The sequence below is a fragment of the Solanum stenotomum genome, chromosome 5 (genome assembly GCF_019186545.1).
Source record: "Solanum stenotomum isolate F172 chromosome 5, ASM1918654v1, whole genome shotgun sequence".
Lineage (NCBI taxonomy): Eukaryota > Viridiplantae > Streptophyta > Magnoliopsida > Solanales > Solanaceae > Solanum > Solanum stenotomum.
Genome location: NC_064286.1, coordinates 52,248,183 through 52,264,744, shown reverse-complemented (window position 1 = coordinate 52,264,744; position 16,562 = coordinate 52,248,183). Strand labels below are relative to the sequence as shown.

General features: G+C 34.6%; 2 protein-coding genes across 2 annotated transcripts; both read right to left on the bottom strand.

Moving 5' to 3' along the window:
- Window positions 1-984: 984 nt before the first annotated feature.
- LOC125865226 (adenosine kinase 2) lies at window positions 985-7,821 on the bottom strand. The gene is made up of 12 exons (XM_049545434.1): window positions 7,666-7,821; window positions 7,291-7,344; window positions 6,003-6,049; window positions 5,858-5,889; window positions 5,667-5,768; window positions 5,409-5,473; window positions 5,170-5,246; window positions 4,993-5,090; window positions 4,840-4,910; window positions 4,695-4,761; window positions 4,433-4,616; window positions 985-1,391 (listed from the first exon to the last, which is right to left on the bottom strand). The coding sequence occupies exons 1-12, from the start codon at window positions 7,746-7,748 to the stop codon at window positions 1,252-1,254; spliced, it is 1,020 nt and encodes a 339-aa protein (XP_049401391.1). The 5' UTR covers window positions 7,749-7,821; the 3' UTR covers window positions 985-1,251.
- Window positions 7,822-10,211: 2,390 nt separating this feature from the next.
- Window positions 10,212-14,878, bottom strand: LOC125863624 (phenylalanine ammonia-lyase). Its single transcript, XM_049543672.1, has 2 exons — window positions 14,224-14,878; window positions 10,212-12,147 (listed from the first exon to the last, which is right to left on the bottom strand). Exons 1-2 carry the CDS (start codon window positions 14,607-14,609, stop codon window positions 10,398-10,400), a joined length of 2,136 nt encoding a protein of 711 aa, XP_049399629.1. The 5' UTR covers window positions 14,610-14,878; the 3' UTR covers window positions 10,212-10,397.
- Between the last annotated feature and the right edge of the window lie 1,684 nt (window positions 14,879-16,562).

Sequence of the window (16,562 nt, the reverse complement as noted above, 5' to 3'; positions counted from 1 at the left end):
TTTTCTAATATCTAAGATTTGCTATCGCTGGGCAAACCATTTACTTCTCATTCCAACACGACGTCTAAAGTAGAATAAGACTGTAATGTAAATAATGATTTCAAAAGGAGCGGAATAAAACTAACAATGTTAAATTATAATCGAAAACATGTTATACAATATCAAAGAGAATCTATAAGACTTTAATTTGAGTATACAAGAGATACGAGACACATCCTTACAAAAAAAATGAAGACAAAAAGCTATGTTTTAATTTGGCGCATCACATGAGAAAAATTAAATTTGGCACACTGCCTTGAACAAAATATAGAGTGCATGAAAAAGTGTGTTAAAAAGAGAGTTTTATTGAGTTGAAGAAAGTTGTTATTTCGGCAGAACTTTGAACACGTTTCTTCATTAGAGTTTGTTGAGTTATACTGTATTTGTTGAGTTGTTGTATCATGAACTTGTTATACATCTTTCTTGTATTTAAAAGATCACAATGATTAGAATGAGAAATATTATTTAGGTTGCATGTGTGTTTGTAGAGTCTTTTGCAAATGTTAAGGTCGGGGCTTCAGAGTTTTCAGATCCACTATCACTTTAGTTGTTGAAAGTGAAAACTAAAGCTCTTTCAAAGTCTCAAAACATGATTTGAAACACAAATGTACAAAACGAGGGTCGGGTAGTTACACTCAACCCAAACCACACTAACAAGTCCTAAATAGTATTTCCTTCATACACTTTTACTTATCCACTATGCTATAGATAAATGTCCATTTTAAAAAAATCAAGAGATAATTTATCAATACTGAACAAGATAGTTTATATTAGCATGTTTTGCCCGTCTGGCATAACTTGTGAAAAGACATGCTTTGCCAATTCGACAAGACCTATATGCTTTGCCAAATAGAGACCAAAAGAAGCTTCTATTTATAGGCGTTGGAGGCATCTAGCTACCTCTTTTCCATGATATAAAAACAAAGGACAGTAAATGAAACAAACTACCCTAACACACTTTCTTATTACGAATGAAAACTATAGAACCATTCGTAATTGCAATAAAACACAATCACAATATAATGTTATTCTCAAATGATGGAGAAAAAACATACTTAATAAAATCCCTTACAATATATGAGATTAGAATTAGGAAATGGATATACCATTAGCAACTGGCATAACTCAATCAAAAATACTAAAAGAACCAGAAAATATTTCTGATTAACTGGAGTAAGAAAATGGCAAGCCCACAAGAGGGAAATCACTCATTCAAAAATCAGGCTTCTCGGGGTATGTGCAACCAGGCCTTTGGATGATGACATTTGATGCATAACATCCTGCTTTTACACAATCTGCAATAGGTTTTTCTTGGACCAATTGTGCAAGGAATCCTCCAACAAATGCATCCCCTACAAAAGTTTAAACACATTATGTAATTTCTTGATTTGTTTACCAGGCAAACACACTATATAACAGGGTGTGTACATGATAAATCATTAATGCATTTCATGCATAACGGGACACAATTCAACCAAGTCATGCTACTTGATTTTACTCTAGCAGAAGAAATATATTACCGAGAAGGTAACGAGAGGCAGTTAGGAAGTGTTATATTTTATAAATTTTGTGATTAACTATAAGAATTGGTACAACACTTCACATTTCCAAAAAACTTGTAAAACTTTATGAAAGTAGGTGCAAAAACATCTCTTGTTCTCTTTTTAGTCAATGAGAAGTCTGCAAATTTAGGATTCTGGTTCCTACCCACTTTATCGTCTGAATTTTCTAGATAAAAAACTTAGAGCTTGTTAAATGCGTTACTGGTTGCAGTTTTATCAGTACAGAGGCAAATACGACAGCATATCAAAGCAATGGTTAATTTCTTGTATGGTCACTGGAACATTTTCCACAATAACAAATTAAGTCATAAAACTATCTTGTGACGTTGAAGTAACTAAACTTAACCCACTATAATAGTAAAGTCACAAGACTGCTTTTCGTTTACATTATTAATAAAGTCACAAAACTTATCAACCATAGCTATATAGTCGACTTGATGGTTAGGTTGGGATTGTGTTGGGTGAGTTGGCTCACTCGGAAAGACTTCGGGACTTTGGATACTGCAGGTGTTTTAGGACCGAGGAGGTTATACGTGCTATTAGTAGGATGAGCAGGGGAAGAGCGACTGGACCCGATGAGATTCCAGTGGAGTTTTGGAAGAGCACGGGCAAGGCAGGTATAGAGTGGTTGACTGGGCTGTTTAATGTTATTTTTAAGACAGCAAAGATGCCTGATGAATGGAGGTGGAGTACGATGGTTCCGTTGTATAAAAACAAGGGCGATATCCAGAACTGTAACAATTACAGGGGTATCAAATTGCTAAGCCATACTATGAAGATTTGGGAGAGAGTAGTGGAGATGAGGGTGAGAAGAGGGGTGTCCATTTCTGAGAATCAGTTTGGATTCATGCCGGGNTTCGATGTCGGGTATTTTTGGCCTTTTTTTGGTTTCTTAAAGAGGCACACTTAAGACTGGTAGAAAAATATAGAGAGAGGAAGAGAGACCTACATATGGTGTTCATTGACCTTGAAAAGGCATATGACAAAGTACCAAGGAGTGTCCTCTGGAGGTGCTTGGAAGCTAAAGGGGTCCCGATGATATATATTAGGGCGATAAAGGACATGTACGGTGGAGCCAAGACTCGGGTTAGGACGGTTGGAGGTGACTCGGAACTTTTCCCAGTCGAGATGGGGTTGCACCAAGGATCAGTCCTAAGCCCTTTTCTATTTGCTTTGGTGATGGACGAGTTGACGCGGTCTATCCAGGAGAAGGTCCCATGGTGTATGTTATTTGCGGACGACATAGTACTGATTGATGAGACGCGGGACAGAGTTAATGCGAGGTTGGAGGTGTGGAGACAAACGCTTGAGTCCAAAGGGTTCAAGTTGAGTAGGACCAAAACAGAATATTTGGGGTGCAAATTCAGTGATGCGTTGGAGGAGGCAGATGTGGAAGTGAGACTTGCCACACAGATCATCCCTAAGAAAGAAAGTTTTAAGTATCTCGGGTCGGTAATCCAAGGAAGTGGCGACATCGACGATGATGTCACACACCGCATTGGGGTTGCTTGGATGAAATGGAGGAATGCCTCTGGAGTCTTGTGTGATAAGAAATTCCACCTAGACTTAAAGGTAAGTTCTACAGAGTGGTAGTTAGACCGGCCTTGTTGTACGGAGCGGAGTGTTGGCCAGTCAAGAACTCACATGTTCAGAAAATGCAGGTTGCGGAGATGAGGATGTTGAGATGGATGTGTGGGCACACTAGGAGTGATAAGATTAGGAATGAAGTTATCCGGGAGAAGGTGGGAGTGGCATCTGTGGTGGACAAGTTGAGGGAAGCGCGACTGAGATGGTTTGGACATGTGAAGAGACGGTGCGAAGACGCCCCAATGAGGAGGTGTGAGGGGCTGGTCGTAGAGGGTACGCGGAGGGGTAGAGGTAGGCCTAAGAAGTATTGGGGAGAGGTGATTAGACAGGACNCAGTGAGGAGGTGTGAGGGGCTAGTCGTAGAGGGTACGCGGAGGGGTAGAGGTAGGCCTAAGAAGTATTGGGGAGAGGTGATTAGACAGGACTTGGCTCAGCTTCACATTACCGAAGACATGACTCTAGATAGGAAGGAGTGGAGGTCCCGTATTAAGGTTGAAGGTTAGTAGGGCTAGCGTGCTGTCCTTTCTCGCGAGGGTATGGGTTGCTAGCGTGTGTAGTGGTCGTAGCCTTTCACTTGCAGTTCTTGTCTGTGGTACCTATAGCCTTTTGTTGTTTACGGCGTTTCACTTCTCTCTTTGTCCTTTTGAGGCTACCGTCTCCTCTGTTGATTATTTACTATCTTTCTTNCGTGTGTAGTGGTCGTAGCCTTTCACTTGCAGTTCTTGTCTGTGGTACCTATAGCCTTTTGTTGCTTACGGCGTTTCACTTCTCTCTTTGTCCTTCTGAGGCTACCGTCTCCTCTGTTGATTATTTACTATCTTTCTTATTGGATGGTATGTTTTATGCATTGCTCTCCTCGCCTTGAACTTGGTTTTGGTGTACTTGAGCTGAGGGTCTTTCGGAAACAGCCTCTCTACCTCCACGAGGTAGTGGCAAGGTCTGCGTACACTCTACCCTCCCCAGACCCCACTTAGTGGGATTTCACTGGGTATGTTGTTGTTGTTGTTGTTGATGGTTAGGTTGGGACGTTATAGTGGGTAAAGTTTAGCAACTTTACTGTTATAGTAATAGTGAGAAAAGTTCAGCTACTTAATGAGGCAAAACATACAGCTTTGTAACTTAGTGTATTCAATTAGTTACTTTATTGTCGCCAAAAACAGTCTTGTGACTTAATTGTTATAATGAAATAAGTTCAATGACTACATGAAATTAACCCAAAAGCAACACTAATATAAACCACATACCAGCACCATTGGTGTCGACAAGTTTCTCTTTTGGCAATAGAATTACTGGGAACTGCTTCACCTTCCCATCCTCAGCCACAACAACTGGATCAGCACCCTGGGTAATGACAGTGATTCTCTTGCGTGTTCCTGATGCCTTTGGCCATTGGGAGATCTTCAAAGCTATTTCTTCAACATTATCAGTCTGGTCATTACAGCATAAGTTAGCTATACAACACAAACCCAAATATCTATGAGAATGTTGTAGTTAGTCATCCATTACCTCCCAGCCATGAACTCTAGAGAAGGTTCTTGCTTCTGTCTCATTACCAAAGACAAAGTCCATATACCTGAAAACAAGAGATGCAAGTCCTAATCAGTATCTTCTACAGTCAAGTAACCTTAAATAGGTGGGACATTGGTCTTACGGCAGGACTTTCTCTTGCTGATCCTTGAAGAACTCACAGATAAATGGTGCTGAAAGGTTCATTGAGAAAACCTGCAGCAATTAGGAAATTATATGATCGTTCATTTTAACACTACAAAAAGCGGTCAAACACAAACAATGTCAACAGTCAGACCTTGTTCTTAGCAGCTGCATGTTCAGCAACCAGCTGAATAGATTCTGGAGAAACAGTGAGAAAGAATCCAGCGATGTAATAATACTTGGCCTTCTCCACTGTATACACATAAAAATTAGTTTAACATGAAAATTACGGATTTGCGTGGAAAAAAAAAACAGTAGTAAGGATTCCTACCCAAAGCCCAGTTCTCTGGGCGTTTCAAATGGTCAACCTTGTAGCAGTTAGCAGCTGATAAATTTGCAACCAGCGACCTGGAAAATTTTGTTTCCAAACATCATTTCATAAGTTTATCATGTTTTAAACTTTTTCTAATTGAAACATATTTTTTTTCTTCTTCACCCTTCTCATAAGCTAAGAGATTAATTGTAAGACAAAAAGGAGGTAAAACAAAAAGCAAATTGCTCCAGACTAACCTTTCGCCGTCAAGCACACAGACTGCACAAGTACCCGTTGGACTCTCATCCTCATAGTAGTGAACCTAAATACATCCATGTGTAAAGATCACAGAAATTAAAGTCTCTTTGCCATGTTATCACTCCAAATGATAGCAAGACCAAGGCAAAACGATGAGTTGATAAATCTGAAAGTATTAATACTAACCCAACGCCCCCACCCCGGGAAAAAGAAGAAAAGAAAAAAGCAGACAAAGAGAAAAGAGACCAGGAATTTACATTAACACCAGCATCTTGCGCGTTTTTCTTCATCTCCTCCCCAAACTTGTCCTTCCCGATAGAGCCCATGTAACTTGTTGCACCTGGAATTTGAAGCATCCACTGCAAATGAAAATGAAAAGTTATTCTGCTGGACTAAATAGGCCATGTAAGATTGCAAGAACCAAGGGAAAAACAAAATGACAACAGACCTGAGCTACTCTGATTGAATTTTGAGTTGCACCTGCAATTCAGAATTGTAAAGACAACGTGTTTAGTGTGTCCTGCTATCTTCAATGCAAAATATCATTCAATACAGATGTTGTTAAGCAAGGATCAAGTGATGTGGCAGTATACCTCCAGCAATGAAGTCAACGTTATATTTGGATGTCATTTCTTCATACCTAGGATATAAAATTATTCATCAGCACTTTGAATTAACAAAGCATATTCCTTGTTAAGGCTCATGACCCAACTAATTCTTCAGCACAATAAGTTCTAGTGACTACTCTATTCACGTTTGTACTCCAAACATACTACTATTCAGCAAGGCAAAGACTTCACCTTTAATATCAGAAAAGTAATAGGCCCGTCATTAAAAGAAACAATTCATACTGACCAGGAACAAGATTAACTCTAACCAGAAAAATATCTGTACAAGACTACAAGTAATCTTTTGAATGAGAGTGTATTGTAACCAGACATGCACTTATGAAAGCATTAAGCCTATCCATAGAAGAAATATACTGATTTCTTGGACAATGCATTTGTGATTTCACATGCTAAGTTAATTGGTTTTTGACAAGTCATATTCGAAAGTTGTGATGATAGGGTAATTTAAAGTGAATCGTCAAGAAACCATGGCACCTAGTTTACCACAATAATATGGTGTGTACAATTTGTATCTGCATATTCGATAATAATGTGAGGTGATACTATCTATAACTTCCAAATTGATTAGAGATTTTAATTAGAAATAAAATGAGCACAGATCAATTCAAAACAGGATTTTTAAGCCGCTTTGTATTATTTTTAGCTTGTATTCGACATGGCGTTAAAATATTATTCAACGCGGATAAGCACAGAGGCAACCCATTCATTATTTTACACATGAAATCAGAAATAACTGCAACAAATATTATACTCAATCTTCAATAAATAATTTTGAATAAAATCTTCATTGCCCGAATCAAATTGCAAATCATTCTTATCCAAAAGTACATTATTAATGACTCTGAAACACGGTATATTCCATCTATCCTACACACGGTCACTTATTATTCCCCAATATAGTTCTCTCTTTTTTCCCTATTAGAAAGGAACTAGACCAGTTCTCTAGTGTTTTACACAGCACATAAATAACTAGCCTAATCAACAGCAAGCTATGCCAACAATGGTACCCAAATGACAGTCAGGAAAAGAACCAATTCCTCAACTCACTACCTCTGAACCCAATCAGCTGAATTATCACGCATATGTACATGCGAGCATCAATCCAACGATAATAAACTAATTACAGAGGCGAACTTATCAAAACGAACGAAAAAAACTAATTAGTACAACACAAAATACAATCTCATATCCTAAGATATAAAATGTGGATAAACACATCGAAGCTAAAATGAAAAACAACACTGTAACTTACATAGGCAAGTGCTTATCCTCAGCAAGAATAGCATTGTTCATCTTGATGTCATACCTGAGATTTAAAAACAAAAAAAAAAAACATATCATTCAAATAAGAACATGATTTTACATCCAAATCCAGGTAAAACTAATGAAATTCAAAAGCTATTATGCAACTTTACTCTAAAACTAAAAAGTAAAAACTAAAAACAATGTATAATACGACGAATACTGAAGATTCAAATTCAAAATCCAACAATAAGTGTAAAGAATGTAAGTGAACATCGAGCATTCACCAGATCTATGAAATCAAACTACACAGCACAAAACTAGACAGTTTAGATTAGCTAAAAATGCGAAAAAAATTCGAAAAAAATGTGATAAAATTAGTTACTTGTTTAGGAAATCTTGATCGATAACAGCTGAGATATCGAGCAATGGATTGCCCATACCCAAGAGAATTCCTTCATACTCCATTCTTGATATGATATTTCTGCGTTTTTGGAGTTTGTTTCAGATCTCAAATTAGATGCAAATTCGGCTTTAGGTATGTGACTCTTTATATACAGCAGCGGAGTCGGGTGTTGGTGAATTAGTGGGTAAATGATAGTGACACCATTTATTTTATTGTCAAATTTTAATTAATTCTAAATAAATACACACATTAGTGCTAATAAATTGGTTAATGACTTGCCAAATAATAATTAATAATATTCTTTTTTTATAATTAATAATATTCAATTAAGTATCGTACTACTTTTCTTTTTATTCGGTCTAAAAATTAAAAAAAAACATACATATTATTATATTTAATATTAAATGTTTCATTTTATTAAGTTTTATTGTCATTCTTAAATTTTGTATTCAGTCAAATATTATCATATAAAAAGAAAAGGAAAAATACAAGATATGTCCACTAATATTTGCGAATATTAGACTTATTTACGAATAAGTTACTCATTTGAAAAAAATATAACTAAGTGATTATTTTATAATTAGATCAAATTGTATTGTAAGTAAAGATAATAAATTTGATTAAGTTCGGTCAAATTACACTAAAATAATGAAAAATTGTTAACCGGGAAAACTTAAATTCATGATTTTATTAAGTAATTGATAATTGATGTAGTACTTTTTTAATACTATTATTTTGGAAATTAAAATAAAAGTACCTAACCCAACGTGACATTAGGCTTTTCACATCTCGAAATTCAATATTGGTAGGTTCCACTTCATTTGGGTGGGGTCCTTTCACCAACCATTTTAAAAAAAATAAAAAAAAATATAATACTCCGTACATAAATATGTCATTTAATTTGATCATGCCTCAACTTTAACTGTATACACGTAAACATGTATACAGTTAAACAATTATACACATCTGTTTGACATGGCATAATATAAATCAGTTCAAGTATATCTCATGCAAATTGTCATGTAGGACACATATATCTATTTATTTAATTTTATACAAGTTTAAGTTTTATTTGTGTTTTATGAATATCCAAAGTTAAAGAACATAGATGACAACTAAAATCAAATAACGAATACACTTGTGTGTTTTGCCAAAAAAAAATACTCCCTCTGTCCCATTTTATGTGAGGTAGTTTGACTCGGCACGGAATTTAAGAAAGAAAGAAAGGCTTTTAAAACTTGTGGTAAAAAATGAATGATAGAAATTTGTGTGACTGTAAATCATTTCATTAAAGGTAAAATAGATATTTTATAATCAAATTGTTACTTAATATAGAAATGTGTCATTCTTTTTGGGACGGACCAAAAAGAAAAGTAAGTCACATAAATTGGGACAGAGGGAGTAATACATAAAAGGGTCAAATATACCCTATACTATTGAAAATAGTTTAAATATACTCCTGATTATTTCGAGAAGTTTGAATTTTGTAGACCCTAAATCTACATATATGTGCAATGCACATAAACTAACTACTAGCTATTAAAATCTATCATAATATTTAAAATTTTGAATTTAATTAAAGTTATATATATTAAATTTTTATCTATTTGTAATAGGTAAGAACTTCTAATATTTAGTACTTTAAAATTTAATAGAATTTTATTTCTTAAATTTTGAACCATATTAAAAGTACTAGTAACATTTAAGACTTTAAAATCAATAATTTTACCTTATAAAAATCTTACTTAAATTATGGTAAACAAACTAAATAAATAAAAGAATTTAAAATATCCAAAAAAAAAAAAAGTTTCACATTTTTTAAATAACTTTTAAAATTTTCATATATGATTTTTGGTTGTTTTTTTAAAAATATTTTTATTATTTTTAAATATAATTTTATTGATTGATGTGAGACATTAGACATATGTGCAAAACACGTACATTAAACTTCTACTAAAAAGTTATTGCCTTACCTTAATATAACCAGAAAGAGTTATGAATTTAAAAAACTATTTAAGTGAAATTCAATCCACCAAATAATTCACTTGTGATATATCGAAAGAGGAAAAAAATTTGAAAGGAAAGTATTGACTACACTCCAATTCTAAGCTTTATGTTACTCTTTCAAAGTGACATGACAAATCCATGACATTTCAATTATATTGATTGAGATGGAAACTTTGCCCACAATTCTATTACTATTAATTAATGAGTGGCTCCACGATTTTCCTTGGGCACATGCATCCCACGTAATTCAATTTTATGGCTCTCCATTACCTATATATGACTATATTCGACTAATAATTCACCAATCTATCTTGAAATGGGTATAATACGATAAAGATAGGGAATTGAACTATCACCTACAAAATGAAAGTTCAGATACTGATTCAGAATCACGATATTAAACTTCTCAATGTTTTATAAAAGAATCACATTTTCTGCTAGAGTTGAAAAAATGATTTTTATATGACTAAATTACAAGACCCTCACAATAGGAAAAAAAATACTAGGAACAGAACATATAAGCACAAGGTCACTTTTCTTTTATTTTCATTGAAAAAAAGAGAGACTTATAATATATAGCTACAAACCAACATATTCAAGAGAGTTCATATTTAGTTTTAACTCCAAAAGTAAATGTAAAAAATAATTCAAAAATAGCAAAGTAATTGACAAACATTAACATAATAAAACCTGTTGCTTCACTTCTAACAGATTGGAAGTGGAGCACCATTCCATTCCTTAAGGCATTCTAACAATGAATCAATGATTTGTCCATTGCACATTGCTGTGAACACCTTGTCACATTCTTCACCTGGTGACCTTACTCTTTCTCCTGTCAACAATTCTGTCCCGAGCTCCTCCCTAACGAACTTGTAGAGCGGGTATGATCTGCATTCGTTGATCCTGTTTGCAATCGCAGGGTTTCCACTTTCCAACGCGACTCTGGCACTCTCAACTTCTTTTGGTAAAACAGACTTCAACTCTTCTTCAAAAGCTACAATCTTTTGAAAGATTGAGCTGCTTGCGTTCTTCTCATTTTCACCGTTTTGCAAGGCGTGGTCTACGAGGACTTGTCTCAGTTTCTGCATCAGTGGGTAGTTAGCACTGCAGGGGTCATCAGCATAGGCAAAGAGGTATTCCCTGTCCACAATGCGGAGCAAGTCTTTCTCGCAGAATCTTGATGGATGAAGTTCTCCGTTGGCACCCATTGTCAAGGTCCTCTTAGCTACTTGGCTCACCGTGTTCTTGACAGCATTTCTCAAATTCTCTTCCAAATGCCTCAAGTCTATAGCTTGACAAAGTGCCACTAGGTATGTGGATGACATTAGCTTCAAGATGTCCACTGCTTCAGCTGTTTTTCTTGCTGAGATTAAGCCCAAGGAGTTCACATCTTGGTTGTGTTGCTCCGCGCTTTGTACGTGGTTAGTCACTGGATTTGCCAAGAATTGAAGCTCCGAACAGTATGAAGCCATAGCAATCTCAGATCCCTTGAAACCGTAGTCCAAGCTTGGATTCCTTCCTGCAGTCAGATTAGATGGCAGCCCATTGTTGTAGTAATCGTTGACAAGCTCGGAGAATTGTGCAAACATCAATTTCCCTATTGAAGCAAGGGCTAATCTAGCATTGTCCATAGAGACACCAATTGGAGTGCCCTGGAAATTGCCACCATGTAAAGCCTTGTTTCTTGAAACATCGATCAAGGGGTTGTCATTCACTGAATTAATCTCCCTCTCGATCATCTTGGTTGCAGAACGAATAACTTCAATCTGAGGGCCAAGCCATTGTGGTGACGTTCTAAGAGCATAACGATCTTGCTTTGGTTTCTGCAAAGGATCCATTTCATGTAGCTTCTGAGCTGCCTTCACATAAGCACTGCCATCCAAAATGTGTTCCATGATTGCAGCAGCCTCAATTTGTCCAGGATGATGCTTCAATTTATGCGTCAAATGATCAGTGAACTCGGGCTTTCCATTCATCACCTCAGCAAAAATAGCCGAGAGAACTTCAGAAAATACCGCGAGCACATTAGCATCAAACAACACAATCGAAGCCAAACCAGAACCAACAGCAGTACCATTCACAAGAGCAAGTCCTTCCTTAGGCTGCAGCTCAAAAAATCCACCATTAACTCCAGCAACACGGAACGCTTCCTCAGCATTCAACGTCTCACCATTAGGTCCAACAGCCTTGGAATTAGGCCTGCCAGTGAGCAATCCAGCAATGTAGGACAAGGGAACAAGATCACCCGACGCGGTGATTGTGCCACGAAGAGGCAAACATGGAGTGACATTGTGGTTAATCAACTTAGTGATAGCTTCCAAGATTTCAAATCTGATGCCAGAGTACCCTTGAAGAAGAGTATTGATCCTAACAAGCATGGCTGCCCTTGTGCTTGATTGTGGCAATGTGTGACATGACTCAGTACCATTGCCAAAAACTCCAGCATTCAAGAATCTGCCAAAACCAATTACATCAAAAATCAGATATGCTCCACAATAACATGTCATATGTGATTGGAATTATTATTTCATAGTAAAAAGAGAGGAATGGGCCTTATGTCAGAATAAAAAAAAACACTTGAAAAATGTGTGTCATTATTATTTGGCATAATACATATATTGGACCCTAAACTTAGCTTCAAATTTTCACTTTGACCTCCAACTTTTATAGTGCACAAACATGCACTTTAACTATCCAACCTTTTAATAAATAAACATGTGTGTCCTACATGGCAAAACGCGTGATGTGCACGTATTTTACGCGAATTAGGAGTAATTTTTGAGGCCCACAACTGTAAAAAAAAAATGCTGAAATGACAAATCTACCATTGATCAATCCCTTTTATATAATATCTTTATATTTCTAAATCAAAATCTCATTTCTCTTTCCTCCTCTTTCAAATCAAAATTTTTTTCCTCTCTTTTAAAACGACTTGTGCTCATATTTAGAGCAAATGGCTTCTAATTTTTTTTGTCATTGTGGAAAAAGAGTTATAACCCTTGCATATTAATTAAAAGTAATTTTAAATTTTTTTTTAGTTCTAAAATGGACGTGTAAAGTATTTAATTAGTTGGCAGCCACTGAATGGCTCATTAATACACATGGGAGCGTTTGTATTTCACGCTCTTTGCCTCCAAAAATCGCGTGTTTATTTATTAAAAGGTTGGATAGTTAAAGTGTTTGTTTGTGTACTATAAAAAATTGAAGGTCAAAGTCAAAATTTGAAGCCAAGTTTAGGTCCAATATATGTGTTATGCCTTATTATTTCATAGTAAAAAGAGAGGAATGGGCCTAATGTCAGAATAAAAAAAAAACTTGAAAAATGTGATAGTCATTATTATGCTCATCAAGAATAATGTGATAAGAGTCATTATTGGGACATTTTATCTAAATTTTAAAAACAAGTGAAAAAAATTATTGGAACTTGTCATTTATAAAGTAAAAAAATCTAATGTAAGAAGGAGCACATGGCACAACAGTGACGACACTGAAACTCACCAAAAATATAGGAAAAAATGAATTATTTACATGTGCCCACAAAATTATACTCCCTCCGTCCACAATTAATTGTCATGGTTTTCTTTTTTAGAGTCAAACAATAAGACCTTTGACCAACATTTTATGATGTATATTTTCATCATATTGATATGCAAAAAATTGCAACTTATAGTATTTTTCGTATAGTTTTTTAATATCTAATTTTTTTTAAAAAAATATCGAATTAACGTAATCTAATTTAACTTTAAAAATTAGTCAAATTGACTTTCGAAAAGCGTAACATGACAAATAAAAGTGGACAGAGGGAGTACCTCACAGTTTTCCCTTTTTAGACAAAATTAAATCTCACCTAAATTTTTCTATGGCTACCAAAATTTATTTCTTTAGTCTCACATAGTTTTCATTTCCATTTTGTTGACCACTAAATACTAACACCTTAGAAGATAACATTTTTTTACCCTATATAAAAGTCCACCTACCTATTTTCTTTAATTTACACTAAAATCTTTTTCCTAAAGAATATTTAGGCAGTTACTATTTCTTAAAAAGACATAAACTTATAGCAAAAAAAATAGTGAATTATTGATCCCTTCTTCCTACTGTACAGAAACTATAGATTACTACAGACAAAGTTCATATAAATAAACAGGATCTCCATAATAAAGACAGTTTAAATATAAATCTCACCTATCCTAATAGGCTAATAAAACATTTCATCACTTTAATTTTAATTTTTGGCGTTATTATCACAAGATTAAAAACATTTTAGTACCTTCGGAAATATCTTTAACTCAAAATCAGAAAAATAAGTCTTTTTTTATTCTCTTAAACTCTATATCAAGTCAGACCAAATAAACAAATTGAAACGAACGAATTATAGTAATATTTATATGATTATAAAACTTCTCAAAACTTATAAGTACTTTTTAAATACGCATTAAATAGGTTCACATAGATTGAAACGAGCAAAGTAATATACATCTCATATATGTTGATCTAAAAGCAAAGCAAGTTAGATAGAAAATGGTTTACCTAATAAGTTCCTTTTGTAAAGCACCACCATTTTTGGTTCTCCTATGAGATGTAGCACCAAAACCAGTAGTAACACCATAGCTATCAGTCCCTTTGCTCATACTTTCCATAACCCAATCACTACTAGCTTTAACACCAGCCCTAGCATCCTCAGAAAGCTCCACTTTCACATTTTCAACATTAACCTTTGCAGCTATTGAAGCAACTTGTGCAACTGTCAATGTTTCACCACCAAGTTTCACAACTGGCTTCCTAAACTCTGCCACCATCTTCTTCACTTCATCTAAATGGCTACCCCTCAATGACTCTGCTGCCATTTCCCAGTTCAATGGATCCACTTTGATGCAAAAGTCCAAATCTTGATGACCATCAATAAAACCAGCCATTTTTTTTTTCAAGAAAATGTAAAAAAGATTGGATTTTTATGTGAAAAGATTCAAGAAAATATAAAGGGGTTGTTTTTTTTGGTGAAAAGACTCGAGAAAATGAAAAGGGGTTTGTGAAAAAATTCAAGAAAAGGTAAAGGGGTTGTTTTTTTTGGTGAAATGGTCCAAGAAAATGTAAAGGGGTTGGTTGGTTTAGTGAAAAGATTGAAGAAATATGTATAGAGCAAAGATTGTTGAAGGGAGAATGATGTAAATTAAATGTGAGGATGGGTAGAAAGATCCTGATTATTGAAGAAGTGAATTGAAGTATAAATAGAAGAGGGGGTGAATGGGGTGTAATATTTGGTAGGTGAGTTGATAAGGGGTCTATTTAAAATGATTAATTAAAATGAACCGTTTGATGAATTATGTGAATATTTCTTGGTAGGTGGATCTAGGGAATTATATGGACCGTTTGATTAAGAGTGGAATTTGCGGTTGAGATATGTGGACAACGTGGGGGAAAGGAAGGATGCAACATGACTTCCAAGAAGTATTTTTAGGGGGGTTGGTGGATTTGGCAAAAGGTTTGGTGCTTTTGGGTTGTTGAGACTCAAATTAAAATTGTTGGGGGGTGAGGGTGAGGGTGAGGGTGGGGTCGAGGATGAGAAATTTGATGAAATTAAGTTACCGTTTGATATATACTCCCTCCGTTTCACAAAGAATGACCTTCTTTCCTTTTTAGTCAGTTTCAAAAAGAATGACCTCTTTCCTTTTTTGGTAACATTTTACTTTTTGCTTTCCACGTGACATGTTTAAGACCACAAGATTAAGGGCAGTTTTCTACATTTGACATAACTTTAATTTAAGACCACAAGATTCAAAAGTCTTCTTTATTTACTTAAACTCCGTGCCAAGTCAAACCAGGTCATTCTTTGTGAAACAGAGGGAGTATTAGTTATTGTAATTGTTATGGGGTGATGATGAGAAATTTGATTAAATTAAGCTAAAGTTTGATTATATATTTTAGATCAGATTTGATGATGTTTGATGCTTTTGGGGTTTTAAGACATTAGTTAAAATTCGAGGTGTGCGGGGGAAGGGGGTAGGGGATTTGATGAAACTAAATTAGCATTTGATCATATATTTTAGATTAGATTTGATGAGGTTTCGTGCTTTTCGGATTGTTGAGACACTAATTAAAAGGGAAGGGGATGAGGGGTCTTGATGAAATTAAGTTAGAATTTGATCATATATTTTAAATTTGATTTGACGAGGTTTAGTGTTTTTTGGGTTGTTGAGACATTAATTAAAATTGGGGGTGGGAAGGTGGGATGAGAAATTTGATGAAATTAAGTTAGTATTTGATCATATATTTTATATAAGATTTGATGAGATTTGATACTTTTGGGTTGTTGAGACGCTAATTAAAATGGGGGAGGGATGAGAGATTTGATGATATTAAGTTAGCATTTGATCATATATTTTAGATTAGATTTTAAAAATCTATTTTCAAAATATTTCATATTTTAAAAATTAGTTTATGTCCATTGGGAAAAATGAACTTTTTCTCAATGTATGTACAAATACAATTTTCAATTTTAAAAATTACGGGGAGAAAATGAGGGGTTCAATGATATTAAGTTAGCATTTGATCATATATTTTAGATTATATTTTGAAAAATCTGTCTTCAAAATATTTTATATTTTAAAAATTACTTTGGAAAAAATGAACTTTTTCTCAATGTATATCCAAATACAATTTTCAATTTCAAAAACTACAGGGAGAAAATGAGAGATTTGATGATATTAAGTTAGCGTTTGACCATATATTTTAGATTAGATTTTGAAAATCTGTCTTCTAAATATTTTATATTTTAAAAGTCAGTCTATGTCCGTTGAGAAAAATAAACTTTTTTCTCAATATGTATCCAAGTACAATTTTCAATTTCAAAAATTACGATTTAAAAAACC